Source organism: Jaculus jaculus, chromosome 4, assembly GCF_020740685.1.
Source record: "Jaculus jaculus isolate mJacJac1 chromosome 4, mJacJac1.mat.Y.cur, whole genome shotgun sequence".
Taxonomy (NCBI): domain Eukaryota; kingdom Metazoa; phylum Chordata; class Mammalia; order Rodentia; family Dipodidae; genus Jaculus; species Jaculus jaculus.
The window spans coordinates 109,039,568-109,063,273 of record NC_059105.1 but is presented as its reverse complement, the minus strand read 5'-3'; the positions used below and the strand labels follow the sequence as shown (position 1 = coordinate 109,063,273).

The window sequence follows — 23,706 nt, the reverse complement described above, 5'->3', positions numbered from 1 at the left end:
TTTATGTCCTCGGGTCTTGCTACCTTTCTGCACCTGAACCTTCAGGTGCAAGGGATCTGGAAGTTGAGGACCCAGGAGCCATTCAATCAGGAAGTTGGAGCAGAGGGCCCCATGGTCACTTCCAATAGGACAGTTCTATATGATGTATGTAGATAGCCAATATTTAAAATTTGCAATTTACTTGACTGTCCTTATAGTTGTCTAGCTGTTCTGTGAACCCTAGACCTAGACCATGTGTGCCATTGTTCTGCTTGGGTCTCATGATTAGAATCAGAACATATTGCTTAGTGACATGGCCTTTTCACTTCACCCCTAAAGGCACATAGTTTGTCCCAGTATTGATGGTGATAAGACTTATCCTTTGCTTAATGAGCGTGGTACTCCTAGAGCACCTATGAAAGTAACTTTTTCCTTTTGCTGCTACTAAGTGACTTGGAAGGTAACATCTTGAGTCCAGGTGAGTTTATTCAAGCCAGTGGATTTTGGCATCAGTTGATGATCCTTCCCTAAACTATGTCTATTTTGGAAGTTGTAAAATATTAATTATATTATAGTTCTATAAATCAGCTTTCATTTTCTTTTTGCCCCTCACCCTAAGTGTGTGTATGCAACACACACACACACACACACACACACACACACTTGCAGCATGTGTTGTGAGGCATTGTCACTCTTCCTTTGGATGTTGTAATTGTTACACTTTGAGCCCATGGGAGCCACCGAAGCTGATTCCTTTGTCCTTGTGAGTGCTTGTTTTCTGACTGGGAAGACGTCTCAGAGGCTCATTTTGTACTTTCTCTGTCTTACAAACTCATAAAAGGGCCTGGCTCAGCCATTTCTGCAAGGTACCCAGTTCCTCCTTCTGAGAAATTGCATTTGGAAACTAAGTTTTATTCCATTAAGAAAGAAAAAAAAGAAAGACATCTATGACTCAAATGCATTATTCATAATAATAAAAGTACAACTAAAATTATTGAGGTAGCACCTTTCATCTAACAAGAGTGTTCTTTCATGAGAACAGACTGGGAAATACTATTTTTAAAATATTTCAAGCCGGGAATGGTGGTGCATGCCTTTAATCCCAGCACTTGGGATGCAGAGGTAGGAGGATCATGGACAGTTCGGGGTCACCCTTAGATTACATAGTTAATTCCAAGTCAGCCTGGACCAGAGTGAGACCCTACCTTGAAAAACCAAAAAATAAAATAAAAAAATTCAAGTGATACTATTTTATAAAGATCATGACTTTTTGATATGCATTCATTCTTTTTAATACAAGTTTGTTGTTTTTTTTCTGCATTTATAATTTATAATAAATTTATAATTTATTTATAATAAATTTATAATTTATAATCACATTTATAAGTGAGAGAAAGAAAATTGTCACACCAGGGCCTCCAGCCACTGATATCAAACTCCAGATGTGTACCCCTCCTTGTGTGCATGTACAACCTTACATCTGGCTTACATGGATTTGGAGAGTTGAACATGGGTCCTTAGGTTTTGCAGGCAAGTGCCTTAACCATTAAGCTATCTCCCAGCCCTCCTTTTTTTTCTCGGTTTTTCAAGCTACAGGTGTTGCATTTGGGTTCACATTGCTGGCAAAAATCACCCGACCAAGAGCAGTTTTTGGGGGGGGGAGGTTTATTTTGGCTTACAGACTTGAGGGAAAGCTCCAACATGGCATGAACAGAGGGTGAACATCACCCCCTGGCCAACATAAGGTAGACAGTAGCAACAGTACAGTGTGCCAACACTGGCATGAGGAAACTGGCTATAATACTTGTAAGCCCACCCCCAATCATATACTGCTTCCAGAAGGCACTAATTGCCAAAGCTCCATCAGCTGGGAACCTAGCAGTCAGAACGCCTAAGTTAATAGGGGACACCTAAAACAAACCACCACAAGGGTCTCACTCTAGCCCATGCTGACCTGGAATTCACTATGTAGTATCAGGGTGGCCTCAAACTCAGCAATCCTACCTCTGCCTTCCAAGTGCTGCAATTAAAGGTGTGTGTCACCACCCCAAGCTCGGTTTTTCCTTTGTATTCTTTTACATTTGTATAAAGAGTTGGTTTTGTCCTATATTAATCCACTTATGTTTTTGCTTTATGCTGCAACAACCACGAAGTGTTTCAGAATTTTATCAGTGATATGGTCAGCAATGAGTAGAAGCTTCATGTAAAGTTGAAGATTTCTTTGTAATTATTTTCCATTATTAAAAAGTGGCTTTATTTAGCTTTTGAATTTCTTTGTTTTAAAAAAGTAAGTTTTGGGGCTGGAGAGATGGCTTAGCGGTTAAGCGCTTGCCTGTGAAGCCTAAGGACCCCGGTTCGAGGCTCGGTTCCCCAGGTCCCACGTTAGCCAGATGCACAAGGGGGCGCACGCATCTGGAGTTCGTTTGCAGTGGCTGGAAGCCCTGGCGTGCCCATTCTCTCTCTCTCTCTCTCTCTCTCTCTCTCTCTGCCTCGTTCTCTGTCTGTTGCTCTCAAATAAATAAATAAAAAATAAAAAAAATAAACCAAAAAAAAAAAGTAAGTTTTGGGCTGGAGAGATGGCGTAGCGGTTAAGCGCTTGCCTGTGAAGCCTAAGGACCCCGGTTCGAGGCTCGGTTCCCCAGGTCCCACGTTAGCCAGATGCACAAGGGGGCGCACGCGTCTGGAGTTCGTTTGCAGAGGCTGGAAGCCCTGGCATGCCCATTCTCTCTCTCTCCCTCTCTCTGTCTTTCTCTCTGTGTCTGTCGCTCTCAAATAAATAAATAAAAAATAAAAATAAAAATAAATTTTTAAAAGTAAGTTTTTTGTTGTTATCGTTTTGTTGTTTTTTTTGTGTGTGTGTTTCAAGGTAGAGTCTCACTCTAGGCCAGGCTAACCTGGAATTCACCATGTAGTCTCAAGGTGGCCTCGAACTCATGACAGTCCACCTACCCTGCCTCCCAAGTGCTGTGATTAAAGGTGTATGCCACCACACCACCTTTTTTTTTTTTTTTTTTGACGTAGGGTCTCACTCTAGCCCAGGCTGACCTGGAATTCACTTTGTAGTCTCAGGGTGGCCTTGAACTCACAGCAATCCTCCTATCTCTGCCTCCCAAGTGCTGGGATTTTATTTTTAAGTAGAAACCTTGTATGGGCATATATATTGGTACCATCATTCATCTCCTCCCTGTCCCCATTGCACTAAGGGCCCTCCTCAGTGGGATTCCTGGTATTCGCCATGGGTTGTGGGTTATGAGTTATGAGAGCAACAGTCAGTCATTGTGGGGTAGAATTTCTTTTGTAAGCTTTATTCTTTGACATGTAAAGCATATATATGTACTTCAGAATTTGTATACAAAGGTATATCCATAAGAATCTCACCCATATCCCTGCCCCTTCCTTCACTGAAAGACAGTGATGTTGTTGTTGTTGTTGTTGTTGTTGTTTTTGTTTTTCAAGGTAGGGTCTCACTCTGGTCCATGCTGACCTGGAATTCACTATGTAGTCTCAGGGTGGCCTCGAACTTTCAGCAATCCTCCTACCTCTGCCTCCTGAATGCTGGGATTAAAGGCATGTGCCACCACGCCCAGACAAGACAGTGATTTTTTTTTTTTTTTTTTTTTTTGGTTTTTCGAGGTAGGGTCTTACTCTAGCCCAGGCTGACCTGGAATTAACTATGTAGTCTCAGGGTGGCCTTGAACTCACGGCGATCCTCCTACCTCTGCCTCCCGAGTGCTGGGATTAAAGGCGTGCGCCACCACGCCCGGCTAAGACAGTGATTTTTATAAGTCTGTGTGATCTTGTCTGGATTTTGTTCATGGTTCTTACACCATAGCAGCACTGATGGTACAAATACATGAGCATTTGCTCAGCTAGCCTCTTCTGGGCATTTGGTGTTTGTAATATTTCATTCTGATTTGATGGCTTGTTTGTGCCTGTATTGTGGTGGTGGTGGTGTGTGGAGTGGGTGAGCGGCTCCCTTCTGTTAGTCCATAGAAGTGGAGTTGCTGTGATTGTAGTGCTGGTGGAGAGCGCCAGGCCTCTGCTACAGAAGCCTGTAGCATTTGTCCTCCCCACAAGCTCTGTGCCACAGTGTGCTGCATCTTTATTTCTTATGAAAGAGAGAAAGAGCATGCCAGGCCTCCTGGCACTGCAAACACAAACTTCAAATGTATGCACCACTTTGTGCATGTGGCTCAGTGTGAGTACTGGGGAATCAAACCCAGGCCATCAGGCTTTGTAACCAAGAACCTTTAACCACTGAGCCATCTCTCCAGCTCTGAACCACCTTCTGTGTGGTACAACGTTTGGATCCACTTACATCTTTTTCTGTCTGAGCATTGCTTGTCTTGGTGTCACTTATTAACAGCTTCCTTTCTCCTGAAGGAAAGAAAGGAGGAAGAACCCAAAAACACAGCCAAACTCCCTGATACATATAGATCATAGCTCCTTTCTGACAGTGTTAACAAGGAGAGTACACCTATTGTTATTGTTAGTTGTATTAGAGAAGACTTTATGAAAGCCCAAGCAGTTGTTCTCAAGTAGGAGGCAGAACTACTTTCTAGAAAGAGGAAAAAGTATGAGCTGCAGATTGTCATAACTTGTAAAATAACCAGGAGTGTTCAGTGACCTGCCATGGAAGAAGACTGCCTATAACAGCTTCATGCCGGAAAGGCAATAGCATCCCTACTGAAAAACAGACACTTGAGAGACTTGTTTGGAAAGTGTGCTTTAAACACTTTGGAAAGGTTGGAGTTGGAGATCACTGGTAGGATGTACGCTTACCATGTCTAGAGTACTGGGTTCATTTATTAATTAATTAATTAATTAATTATTTGAAAGGGAGGGAGGCAGGGACAGAATAGGCACATCAGGGCCTCTAGCCACTGAAAACAAACTCTAAATGCCTGTGCCACCTTGTGTGTCTGGCCTTTGTGGGTACTGGGGAATTGAACCTGGGTCCTTAGGCTTTGCAGGCAAATGCCTTAACCACTAAACCATCTCCAACCCATAATTTTTTTTAAAAAATTATTTATTTGAGAGGAGGAGGCAGAGAGAGAGAGGAATAACACTTTTAAACTAGCCCTTGATAGCTGTCAATAACCAGCTTAGTGGGTTTAGTTTTCTTTGAGGGGATGTGTGTGTTTAGTAAATTTATCCTACTTAAAGGATTTGGAAATACAATAGTACATATACAACTCTAGTTCAATGTCTGGCATAATATTCAATAGCTTAGTTATAAGATGAACTTATTTTTATAACAGTTACTAATTAACCTTTGTCTGTTCTTTTCAGAGAGCTATTGCTTACCTTTTCCCAAGTGGTTTGTTTGAGAAACGAGCCAGGCCAATTATGAAGGTAACCTTAATTACTGTTTTTAAATTATCTTACATGTTATAATAGTTACCTAACAAAACTTTAAATTTATTTTGCAGCATCCTGAACAGATTTTTCCAAAACAAAGAGGTAAGTTTACTCATGAGTAATTTTTGTTTTCTAACTATACTTTAGGGTTGCACACCAGCATTTGCCCTAGATCAAAAATAATTTACAAGCCAGGCATGGTGGAGCACACCTTTAATCCCAGCACTCAGGAGGTAGAGGTAGGAGGAACACCATGAGTTCGAGGCCACCTTGAGACTACATAATGAGTTCCAGGTCAGCCTGAGCTAGAGGGAAATCCTACCTCAAAACACCAATAAAAAATAATAACGTACAGCTAATAATTAACCACTGGAGTTTAAAAAGTATTCTTCTTAAGTAATATTAAAGTTAGGTCAGGTTAGGTTTATACCTAAACTAATGTTACACTGATTCTTGACATTTAACTGTGCCTTTTTGAGAAAGAGGGGTGTAGCTGTACTGGCAATTCATTCTGTTCTTTATGTGACAACTTCTTGTTAATCAAACTTTTACAGATATTTTTACTAAATGTATTTTTTCTTTTTTGTTCTTTTAGCTCTTTCATGATATAATTCTATCATTTTGTCTCAGCTTGTTTCTGATGAGTATTTGACCATGTTCTTGTTTTCCCTGTCTTTTAAATTTTCTGTGTCTATTAAATGTGTTTTTAGAAAATCTTGTACTGTATTTATTATATGTTAGGAGCCTTGTACATGATGTAGCTGGTAGTAGTTATTGCTTATTTTTTAAAGCTCTGATGCTAAAAATCAATACTTGAGAGCTGGAGACATTACTCAGTGGTTCAAAGCACTTGCTTGCAAAGCCTGCCAGTCTGGATTTGATACCCCAGTATCCACTTAAAGCCAAATGTGGGGCTGGAGAGATGGCTTAGCGGTTAAGCGCTTGCCTGTGAAGCCTAAGGACCCCGGTTCGAGGCTCGGTTCCCCAGGTCCCACGTTAGCCAGATGCACAAGGGGGCACACGCATCTGGAGTTCATTTGCAGAGGCTGGAAGCCCTGGCGTGCCCATTCTCTCTCCCTCCATCTGTCTTTCTCTCTCTGTCTGTCGCTCTCAAATAAATAAATAAATAAATTAACAAAAAAAAAAATTAAAAAAAAAAAGCCAAATGTGCAAAGTAATGTGTGAGTCTTGTGAGTTCATGTACAATGGCAAAAGGCACTGGCAGTCTGTTTCTCTTTCTCTCATGCTCACTCTCTCTTGCTCAAATAAATAATAATAAAAATTCTTACTTTAAGCCTACTCAAAATTTATTCTTCACTCTTGTGCTATATCACTCTTGTGCTATATCCTGGAAGGTTTTTGTGGGGTCTTTGAATTTGTATCTATTCATCTTATTGATCATGCCGCTGATACTTCGTCAGCACTTTTTATTTTTGATTTCTTTATAGTAAAGAGTGTTAAAAAACAAAACAAAGAAAAAAGTACAGAATAGTTCTGTATTTTCATGATTTTTGTTCCTTCAGCCACACTGAAGTTGAACATATTTTAAGAAACTTGCCTGAGTTAACTTTTGTTTTATTATTTTGCAATGCCTGTGACCAAACTCAGGGCCTTATGCATGCCAGGAAAGCACTCTCCCACTGAGCTGCATCTCCGGCTCTCAACTTGTTTTGTTTTTTTCTTCTTTTTTGGTTTTTCAAGGTAGGGTCTCACTCCAACCCAGGCTGACCTAGAATTCGCTACATAGTGTCAGGCTGGCCTCAATTCTCAGCAATCCTCATCCCTTTGCCTCTGGAATTAAAGGTGTGCGCCACCACACCCTCCCCTGATTCAATTTGCTTTTCATAGAGGCAGCAGCTATTTTTTGTTTGTGATCATATTTCATGTTTCTGTAATATTTAATGATATTTATAAATATGTACAGCTGTAATAAGTACTCTTTGAGGTAAATACAATTGACTCTTAGTAACAAGCGGCACATCAGTACAGCTGTGTGGGGATAACAGAAACCGGAAAGCCACACACTGAATACCCAGGGTGCAGATAGCATTAGTGTGTTTTAGAGTTATATAGAAGACGTCAGTAACAAAAAAAAAAACATTTCCTGGTGCTGGAGAGATGGCTTAGTGGTTAAACACTTACCTGTGAAGCCTAAGGACCCTAGTTTGAGGCCCGCTTCCCCAGCACCCACGTTAGCCAGTTGCACAAGGGGGCGCACGCATCTGGAGTTTGTTTGCAGTGGCTGGAGGCCCTGGAGTGCCCCTACTCTGTCTGTCTCTCTCCCTTTCCCTCCCCCCCCCCCCCGCCTCTTTCTCTGTCACTCTCAAAAAAAAAAATGAAACAAATTAAAAAATATTTCCTTTAGACTATTGGCTTTACATTAGTGTTTCTATGAAAGCTTTAGGTATTTGTTGAATCTGGGTCCTTGTTACTACTAGGAAAGCACTCTACCACTGAATTTTTTCTCCCTTTTAACTTGGAATTTTGAAACAAAGTATTTCTCTAAGTTGCTCTGGCTGAGTAGCCCACCTTGAACTTGCAGTCTTCCTGCCTCAGCCTCTCAAGTGGATGGGTTTACAGGCCTGTGCCACCAGACTCTGCTCGTGTGTTCTTCTATCTTATTTCACATGTTAATGTATTTTGAGTAAATATTTGAAATCCTTTTTATGCTATGTTCTGTCTGTTCTGTTCTTTGAGTTTTAGATGTGATTATAAAATATCAACTTAGTAATAACTGGGAACATTAAATAAAGGCTGTATTAAAAGTATGCATTGGGGGCTGGAGAGATGGCTTAGCGGTTAAGCGCTTGCCTGTGAAGCCTAAGGACCCGGTTCGAGGCTCAGTTCCCCAGGACCCACATTAGCCAGATGCACAAGGGGGCGCACGCATCTGGAGTTCGTTTGCAGTGGCTGGAGGCCCTGGTGTGCCCGTTCTCAATCTCTCTCTCTCTCTCTCTGGCTCTTTCTGTCTCTCTGTCACTCTCAAATAAATTAATAAAAAAAAATGACCAACAAATTTTTTTTTTTTTTTAAGTGTGCATTGGGGCTGCAGAGATGGTTTAGCAGTGCTTGCCTGGGAAACCTAAGGACCCAGGTTCAGTTCCCCATTACCCACAAGGTGCCACATGCATATGGAGCTCATTTGCAGTGGCTATAGGCCCTGGCATGGCCATTTGTGCTCTCTCCCTTTTTCTCTCTCTCTGCATCTCTGATAATAAATAAAAAAATTTAAAGCACACATTGATGATTTTTTTGTTGTTGTTGTTGTTTTTCGAGGTAGGGTCTTACTCCAGCCCAGGCTGACCTGGAATTCACTATGGAGTCTCAGGGTAGCCTCAAACTCACGGCAATCCTCCTACCTCTGCCTCCCGAGTGCTGAGATGAAAGGCGTGCGCCACCACGCCCAGCTTACACATTGATTTTAAAGACACAGTTCAGTTTTATAGCACAATCACAAGAGACTTTTGTACTGGCTTCTGCATTTTCCAAGTTCTGGGATTTCCCACCTGTCTCTCATCTCTGTTCTGCATATTTCTAGTCAGTGTATCTCCTCTGCTCCCAGAAACTTGTCTGTTCCTTCAAGTCCTACTTACTCAGTATTATATGTTCACTGTTCTAGAAGCTAGAATGTGACACTCCAGCCCCAATCTCTCCCTGAAGACACCCATCTGTGATTTTGGAAATGCATCCGTATTGTTAGCACTGTCCCACATTGTGTGTAGCGATATTTAAACAATACTCCTTTAGAATTAGCAGAAAGAGTCTTTGCTGCCTAACTTCCTGCTTCCCAGCTCCACTGCATTTTGTGAATATATAAGATAAGCTGAATTTTTAGGTGAATAACAGTGAACTTCAGATTTGGATAAATTGTGGAACCTGTATTGCTACTTCTGTTATTTTAAGGTGGAAGTTTTTAGATTAAGTATGGGAAAAATAAAAGCACATATCGGGTTGATACCAAAATCAAGGAAGGGTACTTGGTAGTAGACAATACAGAACTGGAGGTGGCAGTGAAAGGCTAAATGAGGTGAGAATGTTAATTTGTGTCGATAAAACCTATCATCCATTAAGCAGATTTGATGACCATGAACCTTTTTGCACCACACATTGAGCATTGAAATATTGCAAAGTAAGAGCTGTTTACGTAGGCTATAAAGAATTTGTATAACACAGCATGATATTATAGATACAGATAGAAGCCCAATGCCTATGGAGTATTACAGTGCCTATGGAGTATTAATAAAGTTATGATGAAATGGACCATAGAGAAAAAACTAACCACAAAAATAGAAATCATACCAATTAGATTTTTGTCCTTAAAATCAGTAGACCCATACCACTATTTTGTTAAAAATGAAATAAAAACTAAAATTATGGGCTACTTAGAAGAGTATGATCATGGAACACTTCCTGGGATACGAACATACATCATACTGAGACAAACATTTTTAGGAGTAAGGAGGACAAGTAAGTAAATACTCAGGTCAGGAAGATGGTGAAAGTAAAACTAAATTAATGATCACAAGGAAAAACATGAGGACAATATTAAAATTAATACATCTATTTAGTATTGCTTTTTGTAGAACTAACCCAGAATCTCATGCATATTTGGCATAAGCTTTACCATTGATGTGTATTGCCGGCTATTTGAAGAACATAAGGAAGTTATGTATTATTTTGAGATTATAAGTTTAATTTTTATTGTAGTTAACTTAAGAAATCCAAGTAATAGCAGTAACATTCATTGGAACAGTAGGCTAGGCATAGTTCTAAGTGCTCATATGTTTTATCTGAAAACCTATGCAACAGTTTTATCAAGCACATTGATTTCTAACATATAAATCCACACAGTGAGGACGTGGTCAGGCATGGAGGTTGGCCCAGGTAGTCATGACTCATGGTACATAAGTATGACCACCACCCATCACTGAATCTCAGCCAGGTATCCTTTAAAGAATGATATAATTGCCACTGTTATCCTTACTAGAGAAATGCTGGGTAGACTATAAGTCAGGTAACTCATCATCAAAAATCCACTGAAAAGGTACTGGCCCAGAAGATCTTGTGAGTTCTGCTAGACCTCGAAGGAACAGACAGCTTGTTGTAGTTGTGGTATATATTGTTGCAGAACAGGAAAAAGAAAAAGAAGAATCAAAACTTCCATGTTCACATCTGACCCAAGTTCAGTTCCCTAGTACCCACATAGAGCCAGATGCACAAAGTGATACATGCAGTAGCTAGAGGCCCTGATGTACCCTTTTTCTCTGTCTGTCTTATATCTCTCTCTGCTTGCAAATAAATAAATAAAATCATTAAACAAGAAAGCAAGCAAGGCATTTTATTGAGAGAATGTGCCAAAGAACATTTTATCACAGAATTAAAAAGAAAGTTTTTAATGATACTTTTGTTTTTTCGAGGTAGGGTCTCACTCTAGCCCAGGCTAACCTGGAACTCACTATGTAGTCTCAGGGTGGCCTCAAATTCATGGTGATCCTCCTACCTCTGCCTCCCGAGTGCTGGGATTGAAGGCGCGTGCCACCACACCCGGCTTAATGATACTTTTTATCAACCCATTTATGCCACAGCTTAGTAAGAAGGATGAAATGCTGATATGGAGATCATTTGAGCATCTTGCCCATTAATGATAGCACAATGGCCAAAACCACACACAGAAAGGAAAAAAAAGGTGTAGCTTGGAGTGTAATGATCTGTGTAACATGATTGTCTTATTGTTAGCAAACAATGGTCATTTTTTACTTTTGGTGAACCAAAACTATCTTACAAATACTGAGTCTCAGGGCTGGGGAAAGACCTCAGTGGTTAAAGGCACTTAATCCACCAGCTTGCCAAACTGGAGTTCAGTTCTCCAGCACCCATATAAAACCAGATACAAAGCAGTACACAGGTCTATAATCCCAGCATGCCTATGGCAATGGGAGGCAGAGTCAGGAGCATTCCAGAGTTCTCAGGCTAGCTAGTCTGGACTTCCCAGTAGTAAAACAAGCAAAGAAACTCTTGTCTCAAGGTCCAATGAGATAATCAATCCAAAGATTGTCTTCTGACATCCATATGTCCACACCCGGACATATACACAAATACTGAGTCCTACTCTATAAATGTGCACTTAAATATACATACAGACACAGGGGGTCTGCGTACTTTTTTAATTCATTTTAAAGGATGTCTAATAGATTATATCCTGAAAATGACAGTTGGGTTAAGGTTTTTAAATGTCATTGTAGGTCTTTAGAATTAGAATTCTAAGGCATATCTATAATTCTGGCAATGAGGGGACTGAGGCAGAAGGATTGTTAGGAGTTTGAGGTAAGCCTGGGCTACAAAGGGAGATTTTGTTGTCTCACTCATTCCCTGTTTCAGAAAAAAAGAAAAGTGTCTTAATCTGCTTCACATTTCTGGGACAAATTTACAAACAGACACAGTTTATGGGACGAAGGGATTTATTTCAAGCTTGTAGATCCAGGGAAAATGTCATCAGTGGCGAAGAAGCTGCTTATTTCCTTATGTCCAAAACAACAACTACAGGAAGCAAACAGGAGCCTCATCCACACATACTTTGGGCTGGAATCAGATCTGCCCCCAGCACCACACTCCCTCCAGTCTGCTGCTGGAGACTTAAGCAGGGTGGCTCATGCCTTTAATCCCAGCAGTTGGAGGCCAACGTTAAGAAGATTGCTGTGAGTCTGAAGCCAGCCTGAGATTACATAGTGAATTCTTGGTGAGCCTGGGCTAGAGCAAGACCCTACTTAAACAAACAAATGCCAAGACTGTGAGGATATATATTCACATTCAAACCACCACAAGATGGGGTTGGGGAGAAAATTCAAACTCTAGAACAGTAGACAAATGGGTAATGCAGAAATAAATATTGTTTCAATTACAGATAAATACTGTGGTGGTTTAAATACAATAAATGGCCCCCAATATATTCAGTTCTTTATTGCTGGTAGTTTGGATCTGCTGGCTACCTGGCTGGAGGCATTGTCACTGGGTGATCTTAAGGTGTGGTAGTGGGTTTCCGATTTCAATCTAAATATATACAAAGTGTGCCTAGCTGGAGTTCCAAAAGTGTGCTGTGTGGCTTTTGACCTTTAGGCTTGTACCTCTCTTTTTTTCTCTCTGCTTGGTCCTGTGAAGGCAGGCCAGCTTCTTCTGCCATTATGGAACTTCCCTGGATCTGTAAGCTTCAATAAATCCCTTCCCCCATAACTGTGCCTGGTCTGAAAGTTTATCTCAGTGAACCTAAAGCAGTCTACTATACATACTTAAGTAATGGAAAACACAAAGGACAAAACTATTTTTAAGGTACTAACCTCTTTGAGAAAAAGACATTGGGAAATCTGAAATATTATAGAGGTCTGATTTAAAATAAACTACTATTACAAATTAATATCTACAACCTAAAAAGCTCAATGGAAGAGGAGGCAAAGAATAGTAGGCAGCTTGTAAAGATTGAAAGGAGCTCACTTTCCCTTGTGTCAAATAACAGCAAAAAGCTCCTGTGAACTCAGAGTGTGGGAACAGAGTACAGTATTCAGAAACAGCATGTTTATACCAGATTTTATGAAGTCCAATTTTTTTTTTTTTCAGATTTTAGTATCTTTTAAGTGGTTGCAGTTTTCCACTATTATAAGCTTTGATACATGGTTGTGGCACAGTGACTTTGTGGTTATGAAATATGATGGGACGCTAAAGATTCAATGAAACCAAACATGTTTATGTATGAATGTTTTGTGTATGTATATGTTACATATGCGTATTTATTATGTATGCATGCACATACAGGATGAGATTTAGTGTATGCATGTACATATGCCTGTCATGAGGCTCAACTCAAACATCTGCCAAAGCTCAACAGTAGAGTCTTAGTATCTAACCAGGATGCTTGTCCCTCTCTTTTTTTTTTTTCTCTTTCTATTTGAACAGCAGTTCAGGTATACAATGAAAATACATTGCATAGTAAAGGTGAGATACTACATGATATGAAGGATTTCATGAAGTATATAGAAATCATGTTGGAAAGTGTTTATAAATCATCCATAATCCATTGGCAGATAAAAATACAGGTTTTGATGGCTCAGAATTTAAAGGCATGTTTGCTTGTCCAAGCCTGCTAGGCCAGTTTCACTTCCCCAGTACCCACCTAAAGCCAGATACACAAAGTGGCTCATGCATCTGGAATTCATTTGCAGTGGCTAGAAGCCCAGGAACACCCATAAATTCTCATCCTCCCTCCCTCTCTCTTTTTCTCTCCTTCCCTCACCAAAAAAAAAAAAGGTTTATTTTTTAAAAATAAGGTTGATCTTTAAGTCCCCAGCCAAGAGTTAAAATTATTATTTGTGTATGTATGCACACATACCACAGCCCATGTGGAGGTCAGAAAACCACCTCAAAGTGTTGGTCCTCTCTTTCTACTTTATTTAAGACCTATCTCTCTTGTTTTGTTGCTGGGAAGACCAGATTAGCTAGCCCAAGAGCTTCAGAATTCTTCTTACTCCACTCCCATGTCTGGAGGCATGTTGGAATCACATGTGCATTTCCCACTGTGCCTCTGACTTTTATCTGCATTCTGGGAATTCAAACTCCAGTCCAACAGGCTTGCAGAGCAAACACCTTTAACCACTAAGCTATCTCCCTGGTCCCATGATGTTTTTAAAACCATTATGACATTTTGTTTCTCTATTTTATTATTTTAATTCATTTTTATTTTTATTTGAAAGTGACAGAAAGAGGCAGAGAGAGAGAGAGAGAGAGAATGGCCTGCCAGGGCCTCCAGCCACTGCAAAGGAACTCCAGACACATGCGCCCCCTTGTGCATCTGGCTAATGTGGGTTTTGGGGAATCAAGCCTCGAACCAGGGTCCTTAGGCTTCACAGGCAAGCACCTATCAGCTAAGCCATCTCTCCACTCCTGTTTCTCTATTTTAAGTGTACACATTCTCTAATACTAATTATCTTCAGAGAAAAAAGTTGTCTTGCATGAGATTTAGGTATTCCAGAAGAAAAGTGCTTACAAAAAAACAAAGAGAATAATAAAGGCTGTTTGCTTGACAGAATAGTACATGGTTTTCTATTTAACAAACATGAATTCCAGAAGATGAGTTAGAATTCAGAGGAAAATGGTTTAGCCCAAAGCCTTTTAAATCATGCTTTCTCAGCAGAGATGAAGATTGTCTGATAGGGTATAAGGAAACCTAGCTGTTGTAGGGGACTGTGGCTTCAAAGGCCTACAGCACACAGTGTATCTGTTAAGAAAATGTGAGAAAGTGGTAACCAGGATGAAACTGTGTGAAGAAAATCCTGATGGCTCAGTCAAGATACAAGGGCTGCCCCATGGCTCAGCGCTTGTTCTGCAAGCATGAGGACCTTAGTTCAGGTCTCTTAATATTTACCTAGATGTCAGGTGGGTATGGTGGTCCACCTGTAATCCCAGCTATTTTCCAGAGGTAGAGACAGAGAGGTTCCCAGGTTAAACTGGCTAACTCAATAGCTAATCAGAGAACTCTGGGTTCAGTTGAGAGACCTTGCCTCACTAAGTAAAGTGTGAAGTAGTGGAGGAACACACTCAACATTAGTGTTGGTCTCCACAGGCATGTATGTGCTCACACATGCATGCATACCACACACATCAATTTTTAAAATTATTTTATTAATTTATTTGAAAGAATGGATGCACCAGGGCCTCTAACCACTGCAAACAAACTCCAGATGCATGCACCATCTTGTGCATCTGGCTTTACATGGGTACTGGGGAATCAAACTCAGGTCCTTAGGCTTTATAGGCAAGCCTTAACTGCTGAGCCATCTCTTCAGCCTCACCAATTCTTTTTAAATCAATAATGAAACAAGGTTTGAGAAATAGCTGTCATAGAGAATTTTTTTAAAGCATCAGATTCTGATAATGTTATACATGTTTTAAGCTTCTTAATTATGAAAGATAATAAGTAGAAGACTGGAGGAAAACAGTCTATAGTCTGTGTAGACCTAGAAGTATAATGTTTTCCTTCCCTCTTCCCTCCCACCCGTCTGCCTCCCCCCTCATTTTTTGAGATCAAGTTTTCCTATGTAATAGAGGCTGGCCTTGGAACTGTTGATTCTCATTTCTCTGCCTCTGGAATGCTGGGATTACATCATGCCTGGATAGAAGTATAATATTTTTTAAAGGTTATTTATTTATTTATGAGCATGGGTGAGGAGGGAGAATGGGCATGCCAGGGCCTCTTCTAGCCCTTGCAAATGGACTCCAGATGCATGTGCCACTTTGTACATCTGGCTTTATGTGGTTACTGGAGAATGAAACCTGGGCTACACCTAGGCTGTCAGGCTTTTCAAGCAAGCACCTGTTTTAACCACTGATCTATCTTCCCCTGCATGGAGGAGTCACTACAGATAATTAAGAAGTAGCTCAGCAAAGGGCTTAGTGTTTGGCTTACTCATTGTAGTAACTCCATTTCTCAGTTTGGTGATTTTATCTCAGTGACTATCTGTATAATTCCTTTCTGAAACACCTTTAAACTTTCAGCGGTAAATCACTATAGTGCTGAAACAAATGATGTGGTAGTTTTCTAATGTGTTGTATTTTGCCTGTTTTGAGTCCTCTAATGTATTAAATTATTGACTGTCAGTTTTCATTTTGAAAAATGTGGGAGTACATTGTAATTTGTGGCCACACATACATATTTTTCTTCTGACAAGATGATTTGTGCTATCTTGTAAGGTTTTATTTCAAACACATTGCAGAGATTCTCGTGGCAAATAGACATTGTTTTATAATAATTAGTATGGAATTTTAAGTATCGTAAATATTTATATATTAAATATACAAATTTCAAATATTAATATTTTATTTTCATCTGGTTGTTCCTTAGCGATCCAGTGGGGAGAAGATGGCCGTCCATTTCATTTTCTTTTCTATACTGGCAAGCAGTCATATTATTCGTTAATGCATGTAAGTACATTTATGATAAGTAATATGAATTATAAGCTACAAAAATAATTATAGTAGAAAATTTTCTTAGCTTCATAATTTAATGTTTTATAAAATGGACAAAAATAAGACTTCTCAAGTGAGACAGTATATTAATGAAAGGCTGTATATTTTATCATTTTACTTTTCCTAAAGGTGAACTTCACAGAATTTGTATCGTAATAGATTTGTCCTTAAAGTGCTCCTACTTAGAAATTGGGATTCTGTCATAAGAGAGATGTAGCCTGATGGTAGGGCATGTGTGTGCTTTGAAGGCTGCAGAAGGAAGCAGTGTACAGGGCTGCCAGGGATTGAGGCACCTCATGTGCTCTGAGAGAGTGCTCTGACTTGCTTTTGTTATTCATATGAAATGTTGCTCTTTTACTGGCTAGTGCAGAGTAAGGGTAGAGAGAAGTCAGCCTCCAAGCCAACATAAGAAATAAGATTTTAGTGTGCTTTGACTTCAGCTGCTCTTATGTGCACTAAGAGCAACTTGTTTTGCTTTCAGAGCTATTTGATATTGTGCAAATTTGAGAGCTCCCCAGAACTGCTATGGGAAAAGAAAGAAAAGCTGGATGCCAGTATCTAGTTTTAAAGGGTAGAACTCATTTTATTTTTAGAACATACTGTGTTCTATTATACCCATGCTAAGAATTTTACGCTACAGAAATATTGATGAGGTCCCCCACCCACTTAGAGGTTTGAATCCACACACACATTGACTTTGCTTTTAGACTCTGCTGTTTATTTGTGCTCAACAAAACCCAAAGGACAAAATCCTCCCTTGTCAGGTACATTTATTTCTTGTGGGGAAAAAAAAAGAAAACCTTTTTGCTTTTTGTTGACCTTGGGCAAATGAGCTTCTTGCCCTGGCAGAAATGAAATGAATGATAAATGTAGAGAGTGTCTTTGCTGAGTAATGGAGCCGAGCTCCAGCTTCCACCCAGGTTCTCTGCCGCACAGCCGGAGGCTGCCCGAGGACCCCTGCTGTTCATTTAAATAGGTATGTCAAATCTGCCTCCAAACGCCACTGGTTTGATCTGTGGTAATATTTGTGAAGGTTCCATATGGACTTGAGCCCCCTGCAGTGCTAAGAAATAATGTACAACGCTTCATGGTGCAGACGCAAATTTTCTCCGAGAAGGGATGCGGCGCTGCGCCTTAGCTGTCGGAGGGGATGATGGAGCTGACGCGCTAGGCCTGTCAACTTGTTACACGGATGGGTGGCACGCAGCGAAGCCGTGGAAAATCTGTGCCTTTTAACTTTCCTACTTAATCACGGTTGTAGCATTGCCTTCAGACTATATGCTACATTAATTCTCTTCCTGCCTTCTGCCTTTCATCCCGAGTTTCACGGAAAAAAGTAAAGCAAGCAGGTCTTACAGAAGAGCCTTATCAAACAGCTGTCATCTGACAAGCTATTTGCATTTGTTTCGGCTGGATCTGAGCAACCCAAGGGCGAGATATTTTGTTGCATTCCATCATAATGAAGAAATTACACATTGTATGAGAGCCAAACTTTACTTTTAGGTTTTTGTTTGTTTGTTTGTTTGTCTTTTGGTTTTTCGAGGTAGGGTTTCCATTCACTATGCAGTCTCAGGGTGGTCTCGATCTTATGGTGATCCTCCTACCTCTGCCTCCCAAGTGCTGGGATTAAAGGTGTGCACCTTCATGCCCGGCTTAATTTTGTGTGTTTTAAAAGGTGTTGCTTCAGAAACTGATGAGCCTCAGTGGTTGGTTAGAATTTCACCATACTGCGACTAAAGTATCAGATTATAGCAAACTAATAAACACTCTTTCTATTGGAATAATGTAGGTTTTGTTACAAAGAGAAGAGGTTTTTGTTGTTGTTTTTGTTTTTCGAGGTAGGTTTCATTCTGACCCAGGCTGACGTGGAATTAACTATGTAGTCTCGGGTGCCCTTGAATTTACGGCAATCCTCCTACCTCTGGCTCTGAGTGCTGGGATTAAAGGCGTGCACCACCACACCCGGCAAGAATTATGTTTAGTTAAGTCAGTAAATCCTAAGTGTTTGTCAATCACTTCAGCATTGCGTCTGGCAGATGCCATTAATTGTTGTCACACAATCTTATCTCTGGAACATACAAATCACCTGCGTCTGGGACGCTAGAGCTCTGAAGTGTCCTCACAGAAGATGGCAGCTCTCACTTCAGAGGGGATAAGACATGGTTTATTCTGCAGCCACATATGAGTGACCGTGGCCCGGGAACACGGATTGAGATTACCCAAGATCCCATGTTCCAACGTGTTAGCAATTTCATGAGGGGTTTATAGTTATAGAACAAAGGAAAGTCATAAATCAACACACTTTTCAAATACATTGGCTGGCCATCAGGTAGGTGGGTTATAGCAAAATGGGAAAATCTTCACCTCAGGTGCTATCTGATGACATTTTTAGCCCTTGAGTTTATGGAAGCTGGGGTCTGTTCTTACATTCCAAAAAGGATCACACCTGATCAGCGAATAGTCACCAGGATGTTAGTTCAGACACAGGGGTGGGCAATAAATGGCTAAGGTAGCCCAAAGTAAGTTGGCTCTGACTTGTAACATTCCATCTCTCTACAATCACAGGAGGATTTTTTGTTTTTCTTTTTCTTTTTTTGTTGTTGTTTTTTGGTTTTTCCAGGTAGGGTCTTACTGTCACTCAGGCTGACCTGGATTTCACTATGTAGTCTCAGGGTGGCCTCAAACTCACAGCGATCCTCCTGCCTCTGCCTCCCAAGTGCTGGGATTAAAGGTGTGCGCCACCACACCTGGCTCAGATCACAGGAGTTTTATCAGTCCATTCAGCCTTGCTGGAAGTAGGTGTAGCAGATGCAGGGTTCTCCTGGGAACTTTAGTTCACAGAAGCAACTGTGTGTTCACTATTCAACTTGTAGAAGCATTTTCATGCTGACATGAGCACTGCATGTGAAACTTACACTGGTGTGTGGTCTTTCTGTCCCTGTTGTTCTGGTTTATGCTGCAGGGTACCTCCCATCCCTCTGTCCCATGGCAGCACTAAAAGTGGCCCCTGAAGACTGGCAGGCTCTGAAGCCCCAGAATTGAATCTTCATGGCTACCAGTTACTGTTGTTGATAGAATTCTTCCTCCATGACAGGGGAAATGACACCAAGCCAAATGGCTTTTCCCATGTTTTTGGCCAGCTGTAAGTGTGTGAAGCAGGGTCATCCATGGCCTGGCTTTTTAACAAGGAAACAGACCTCAAGCTTGTGTGCAGCTGTGTGAGGAGACCTTTCTGAGTTCCATTAACCTTTCTTATTATCTGTAATCATGCCGTGTTTTCATCTTAGTATTTGGTGAGTGTTTGCATATTAAATGTATGTATTACTTCAGAGCAACTAATGAAAGATAGTCTTGATACATTCTACAATAAGGAATAGTATGTTGCTGGGCGTGGTGGTACATGCCTCTAATCCCAGAACTTGGGAGTTAGAGGCCAGAGAATCATTGCATTCCAGTCCTGGCAGAGCTCTACATGATGGGACTCTTACCTCAAAACAAACAAACAAATAAACGAATGAGTGAAATTAAAAAACAGTATATAATGCTTTAGTGAATACAGTTTTGATTCATCTATAGTTAGTCCATCCTGTTTTTGTGGAGACACAGTGAGTTTTTGAGGAAAGATGACAGTGCAAAGAAACATTCATCTTATTGTTTCTACCCAGAAAAAAAGCATAACAAAGTATAAAGGGAAGTAAATTTTACTCACCATTGGGGTTCTCACACTCTGTGTGCCACACTCTAAAGGTTTGTCTGTAGTTCAGTTTTACTCTGGGCATAATCACTCATGTCTTCAGGATCCCAGGAAAGTCAATCCAAATCCATTTAACAAGACGTGTATATAATGAAAAAGTGTAAAACAATACTGATACAATTCCTTAAATAGTCGAAGGCAGTTTGAAGAAAGAAGAGACTCTGAGTTTCTCAGAACATCATTGAGTACTGTAAAAGGGACAAGTTTGATGACACTAGCTGGACTTGATGTTTAAACCAAAAATAGATGTTGTCCTCTTTCTTCAGTAGCCACTTTTATACTTTTCAAAACATGATTTAGGAACAGAAGGAAAAAAGAGAATAAATGAAATTTCCTTGTGGGCTGGGAAGCTGGGTCAGTGGGTAGAGCACTTGCCATGCAAGCATTAGGACCCAAGTTCACACCCGTCCCAGCATAAGAGAAGCAAAGCCAAAAGGAATCCTGGGGCTTTGCTGGCCTAGCTAGGCAGGTTGGATTGGCGAGCTTAGGTTCAGTAAGAAACCCTGTCTCAAAGAATGAGATGGTGAGTGGTAGAGGAGGCCACACCGTATTGGCTGCTGGCCTTCCCACACACGCACATTTACAAAAAAGTTTTCTGAATCCATTGAACGAAGGTATAAAAAAAAAAAAGAAAGAAAAGTTTTAAAGATGTTATATGTGTCTATCTAAAATTGGAAGTGCTGGTCTGGAGATGCATCTCAATGGTAGTGTACTTGCTTAGTAGATATGAGGCTCTGGGTCCACCAACCCCACCCCACATTACAAAAACAAAAGTGCTGTACAGCAGAATATGCAAGCTGTGAGTAGCCTAGGTCTAGGGAGAAGACCCTGTATACCCAATTCAAAGGAATGGACAAAAGGTTAGGCCGTGAGTAGGCTGCTTTGTTCCAGGCTGTAACCCTGCTGTGGCTACCTTTTACCCACAGTGAACCTGCTCAGGACGACCAACTTGATAGTAGAGGTAAGTGAACTGTATTCCTGAGTCGGAATGAAGTTGAGTGCTAGGGGTTCAGGAAAGTCCTTGAACCCCAAACCCTGGTTTCATGTTTGGATTTAACCGAAGAATTGGACAAACCAAACTGAGAAGGATACTTATTATATTAAATTTAGTGAGGGATATATAGAGCCAAGGGAAGGAAAGTGAATATTTACCCACATGGTCTGACTGTCTGCGTTGTGGACCTGAAATAAACTTTAAAAGAGAGAGGGAAAAAAGGTACAAAGAGCTCCTGCTATATGCAGGGCAGGAGAGGGTGAAAGCCCATGTGGGAATAGGGGTCAGGAGGTTCGCTCTTCATCTCAGTCCAGCTGGGCTGCAGTGAAGGGGAAACTCACCAGAACTTGGAAGTTAACAAGTGATGAAGGGGCCACCAAGAGAGGTTAGCCTCCCCTAGTAAATATATTTATGACCTTGTGGTGGTGAGCCCTACCTTTCCACTCAGGTGAGCCACAGAGCTTGTCTGGGCTAGGGGCTGTCTCAGGAAGAGGCTAGCCATGACACCAACCTCTGGAGCTGAACTTGACCAACCACAATGTTAGGATTAGATTTAAATCCTAGACAAGAAGACATCCCTTCCCAGGAGAGGCCCGGGTTATTTGTGGAAAAACACATCCAGGGAAGAGATAAGTAAGATCATACTTTGATCTTTAGCAGAGTGAAGACTGCAAAGGTACTTTTAGGGGCCCAGTCACCCTTACTGCCTAAACCACCTGACTCCTTCTCAGGATGTTTGAATCCTTGGTATTTACCATTCAGTTTGTGCAGGTCTGTTGATTTTAAGAAGTGTTACTTGTGGTTTACAGACTTGGCTAGTTTTTGGAAAATACAAATAAAATTTATCTACTGCAAGTGAGTTGGAAATTGTGTGAGTTGAAAATTTTACTAGCTTTTTGTTACTATAACAAAACACCCAAGCAATCAGTGTTATGAAAGGAAAGATTTATTTGGCATATTTTGCAAGTTTGATTCCATGGTCACTTGTCACTGGTTGTTTTGGGGCCTGTGACGAGGGGAACATACTGGTTAACCAAAGCTTCTCATCTCATGGTGGAGAAATAAAGAGAGAAAAGATAAGACTAAGGTCCCATTGTCCCCTTCAAAGGTATGCCTGTAATGACTATAAGATCTCCCACTGGGCCCATTTATACAGGCGCCAACCCCGAAGATAATGCTTTTGTATATGAGTCTTCAGGGTATACTATCCAAGCTGTACCAAGGATCATTCATGTAAAGCCATTTTGGTAGGTGATTATTTGACTGTGACATGGGAACCTCTTTGACAGATAGGATTATTAAGACTTGGTTAGTGTGCGTTTTTCCCAGTGTGTTTCTGAAGAACTCTGCTTATGAACTATTTATTCTTTAAGTAAGGAAGCCTGAAGCCATCAGTTTGGGAATGCTGCCAGTTGTATACTGGGAACTCTAGGTGCCTGCCTAGTAAGTGGGTTACAAGCTCTGTGAAGGCTAAAATAAAAGCCATTGCTGTCCAAAAGGAGTGTGATATTGATGCATTGTACCCAGAACACCTGTGAGTGTCCTGTGACACCCATGTTGGGAAAAGGCTATGCAAAATGTTGGAAACTATTGTCCTTGTAAGCATTACTAAGACACATTTTCTTAAAACAAAACAAAACAAATAGGTAATAGTCTTAGCTGTAGGTGTGGAGTAGCCCCAGTGCAACAGGCACTTAAGAAATTTTACATACGTTTATATCACCCAACCTTTCAGAAAAAGGAGGTATGCAGCTCTGAAAACTGAATTGGGAAGTTAGCATTGTGTAGAAACTTAGGACTAATGTTACAGTAAGTAATGGAATATTTTCAAAGTATTTCCACACATTGAAGGAATTACATGGCCACTGACAAAAATTATACCAAAAAAGTGGAAAATGAAGGACTAAGCTGTTTTCACTGCAAACTTCAACTATGGTGTTAATTTGTGAAAGAAGTGATTCTAATCTCTGTAACATGGACATAAAGGGGCTCTTGTGTTGCCATGTGAAAGCAGTTCCTGGCCTTTCCAGAGTGTTCCAATTTATTTGACGTGACCTGAATAACTTGAGTTCTTTCAGTCTGGAAACAACAGACCCGAAGGGGTGTGCTGCTTGACCATGTAATGCTTCCAGAGCCAAGGTGGAGCAGCTTGAAGTTGGGTCTAGTAGTTTCTAGACACTCTGACCTTGTAAATACTTGAAACTCTTGGATATAATACTGTTGTCTTTAAAAATGGAATTAAAATGGCTATCGTAAAATAACTGTTTTTATGACTATGTAAAGTACTTGTTTTTAAAAAGCTGTGGAATGGTTCTAAAATATATGTGCATGCTGTTTTAAGACTTCTTGACAGCAGGAGTTAATTCAGTAATTAATTCAGCAATAGAAATTGCTGTTCTAGAGGTATCTTTAATGTACATTGCCTTCACATTGAATTATTCATATTCATTGCTATTCTATACCTTATATTCTCCAGATATACAATTAAGATGATATTTTAAAAAACAATGGATTCAGTGTATTCTCTGTTGATTCAGTCAGATAACTTCTTTTATGAGGGTGCAGTGGTTATTGTAATATATATATGGTTTTAATTTGAGAAGTGAAA

General features: G+C 40.5%; 1 protein-coding gene across 4 annotated transcripts in view; it reads left to right on the top strand.

Annotated features, from left to right (window-relative positions):
• Mrps9 (mitochondrial ribosomal protein S9) overlaps positions 1 to 23,706 on the top strand; it is a 66,882-nt gene that overhangs the window by 31,601 nt on the left and 11,575 nt on the right. For all 4 annotated transcript variants that reach the window (XM_045148458.1, XM_045148456.1, XM_045148455.1 and 1 more), the window contains 3 exons: positions 5,272 to 5,334; positions 5,412 to 5,442; positions 16,226 to 16,305. In XM_045148458.1, the coding sequence (XP_045004393.1) occupies positions 5,272 to 5,334; positions 5,412 to 5,442; positions 16,226 to 16,305 (174 nt within the window). The remainder of the gene's footprint in view (positions 1 to 5,271; positions 5,335 to 5,411; positions 5,443 to 16,225; positions 16,306 to 23,706) is intronic.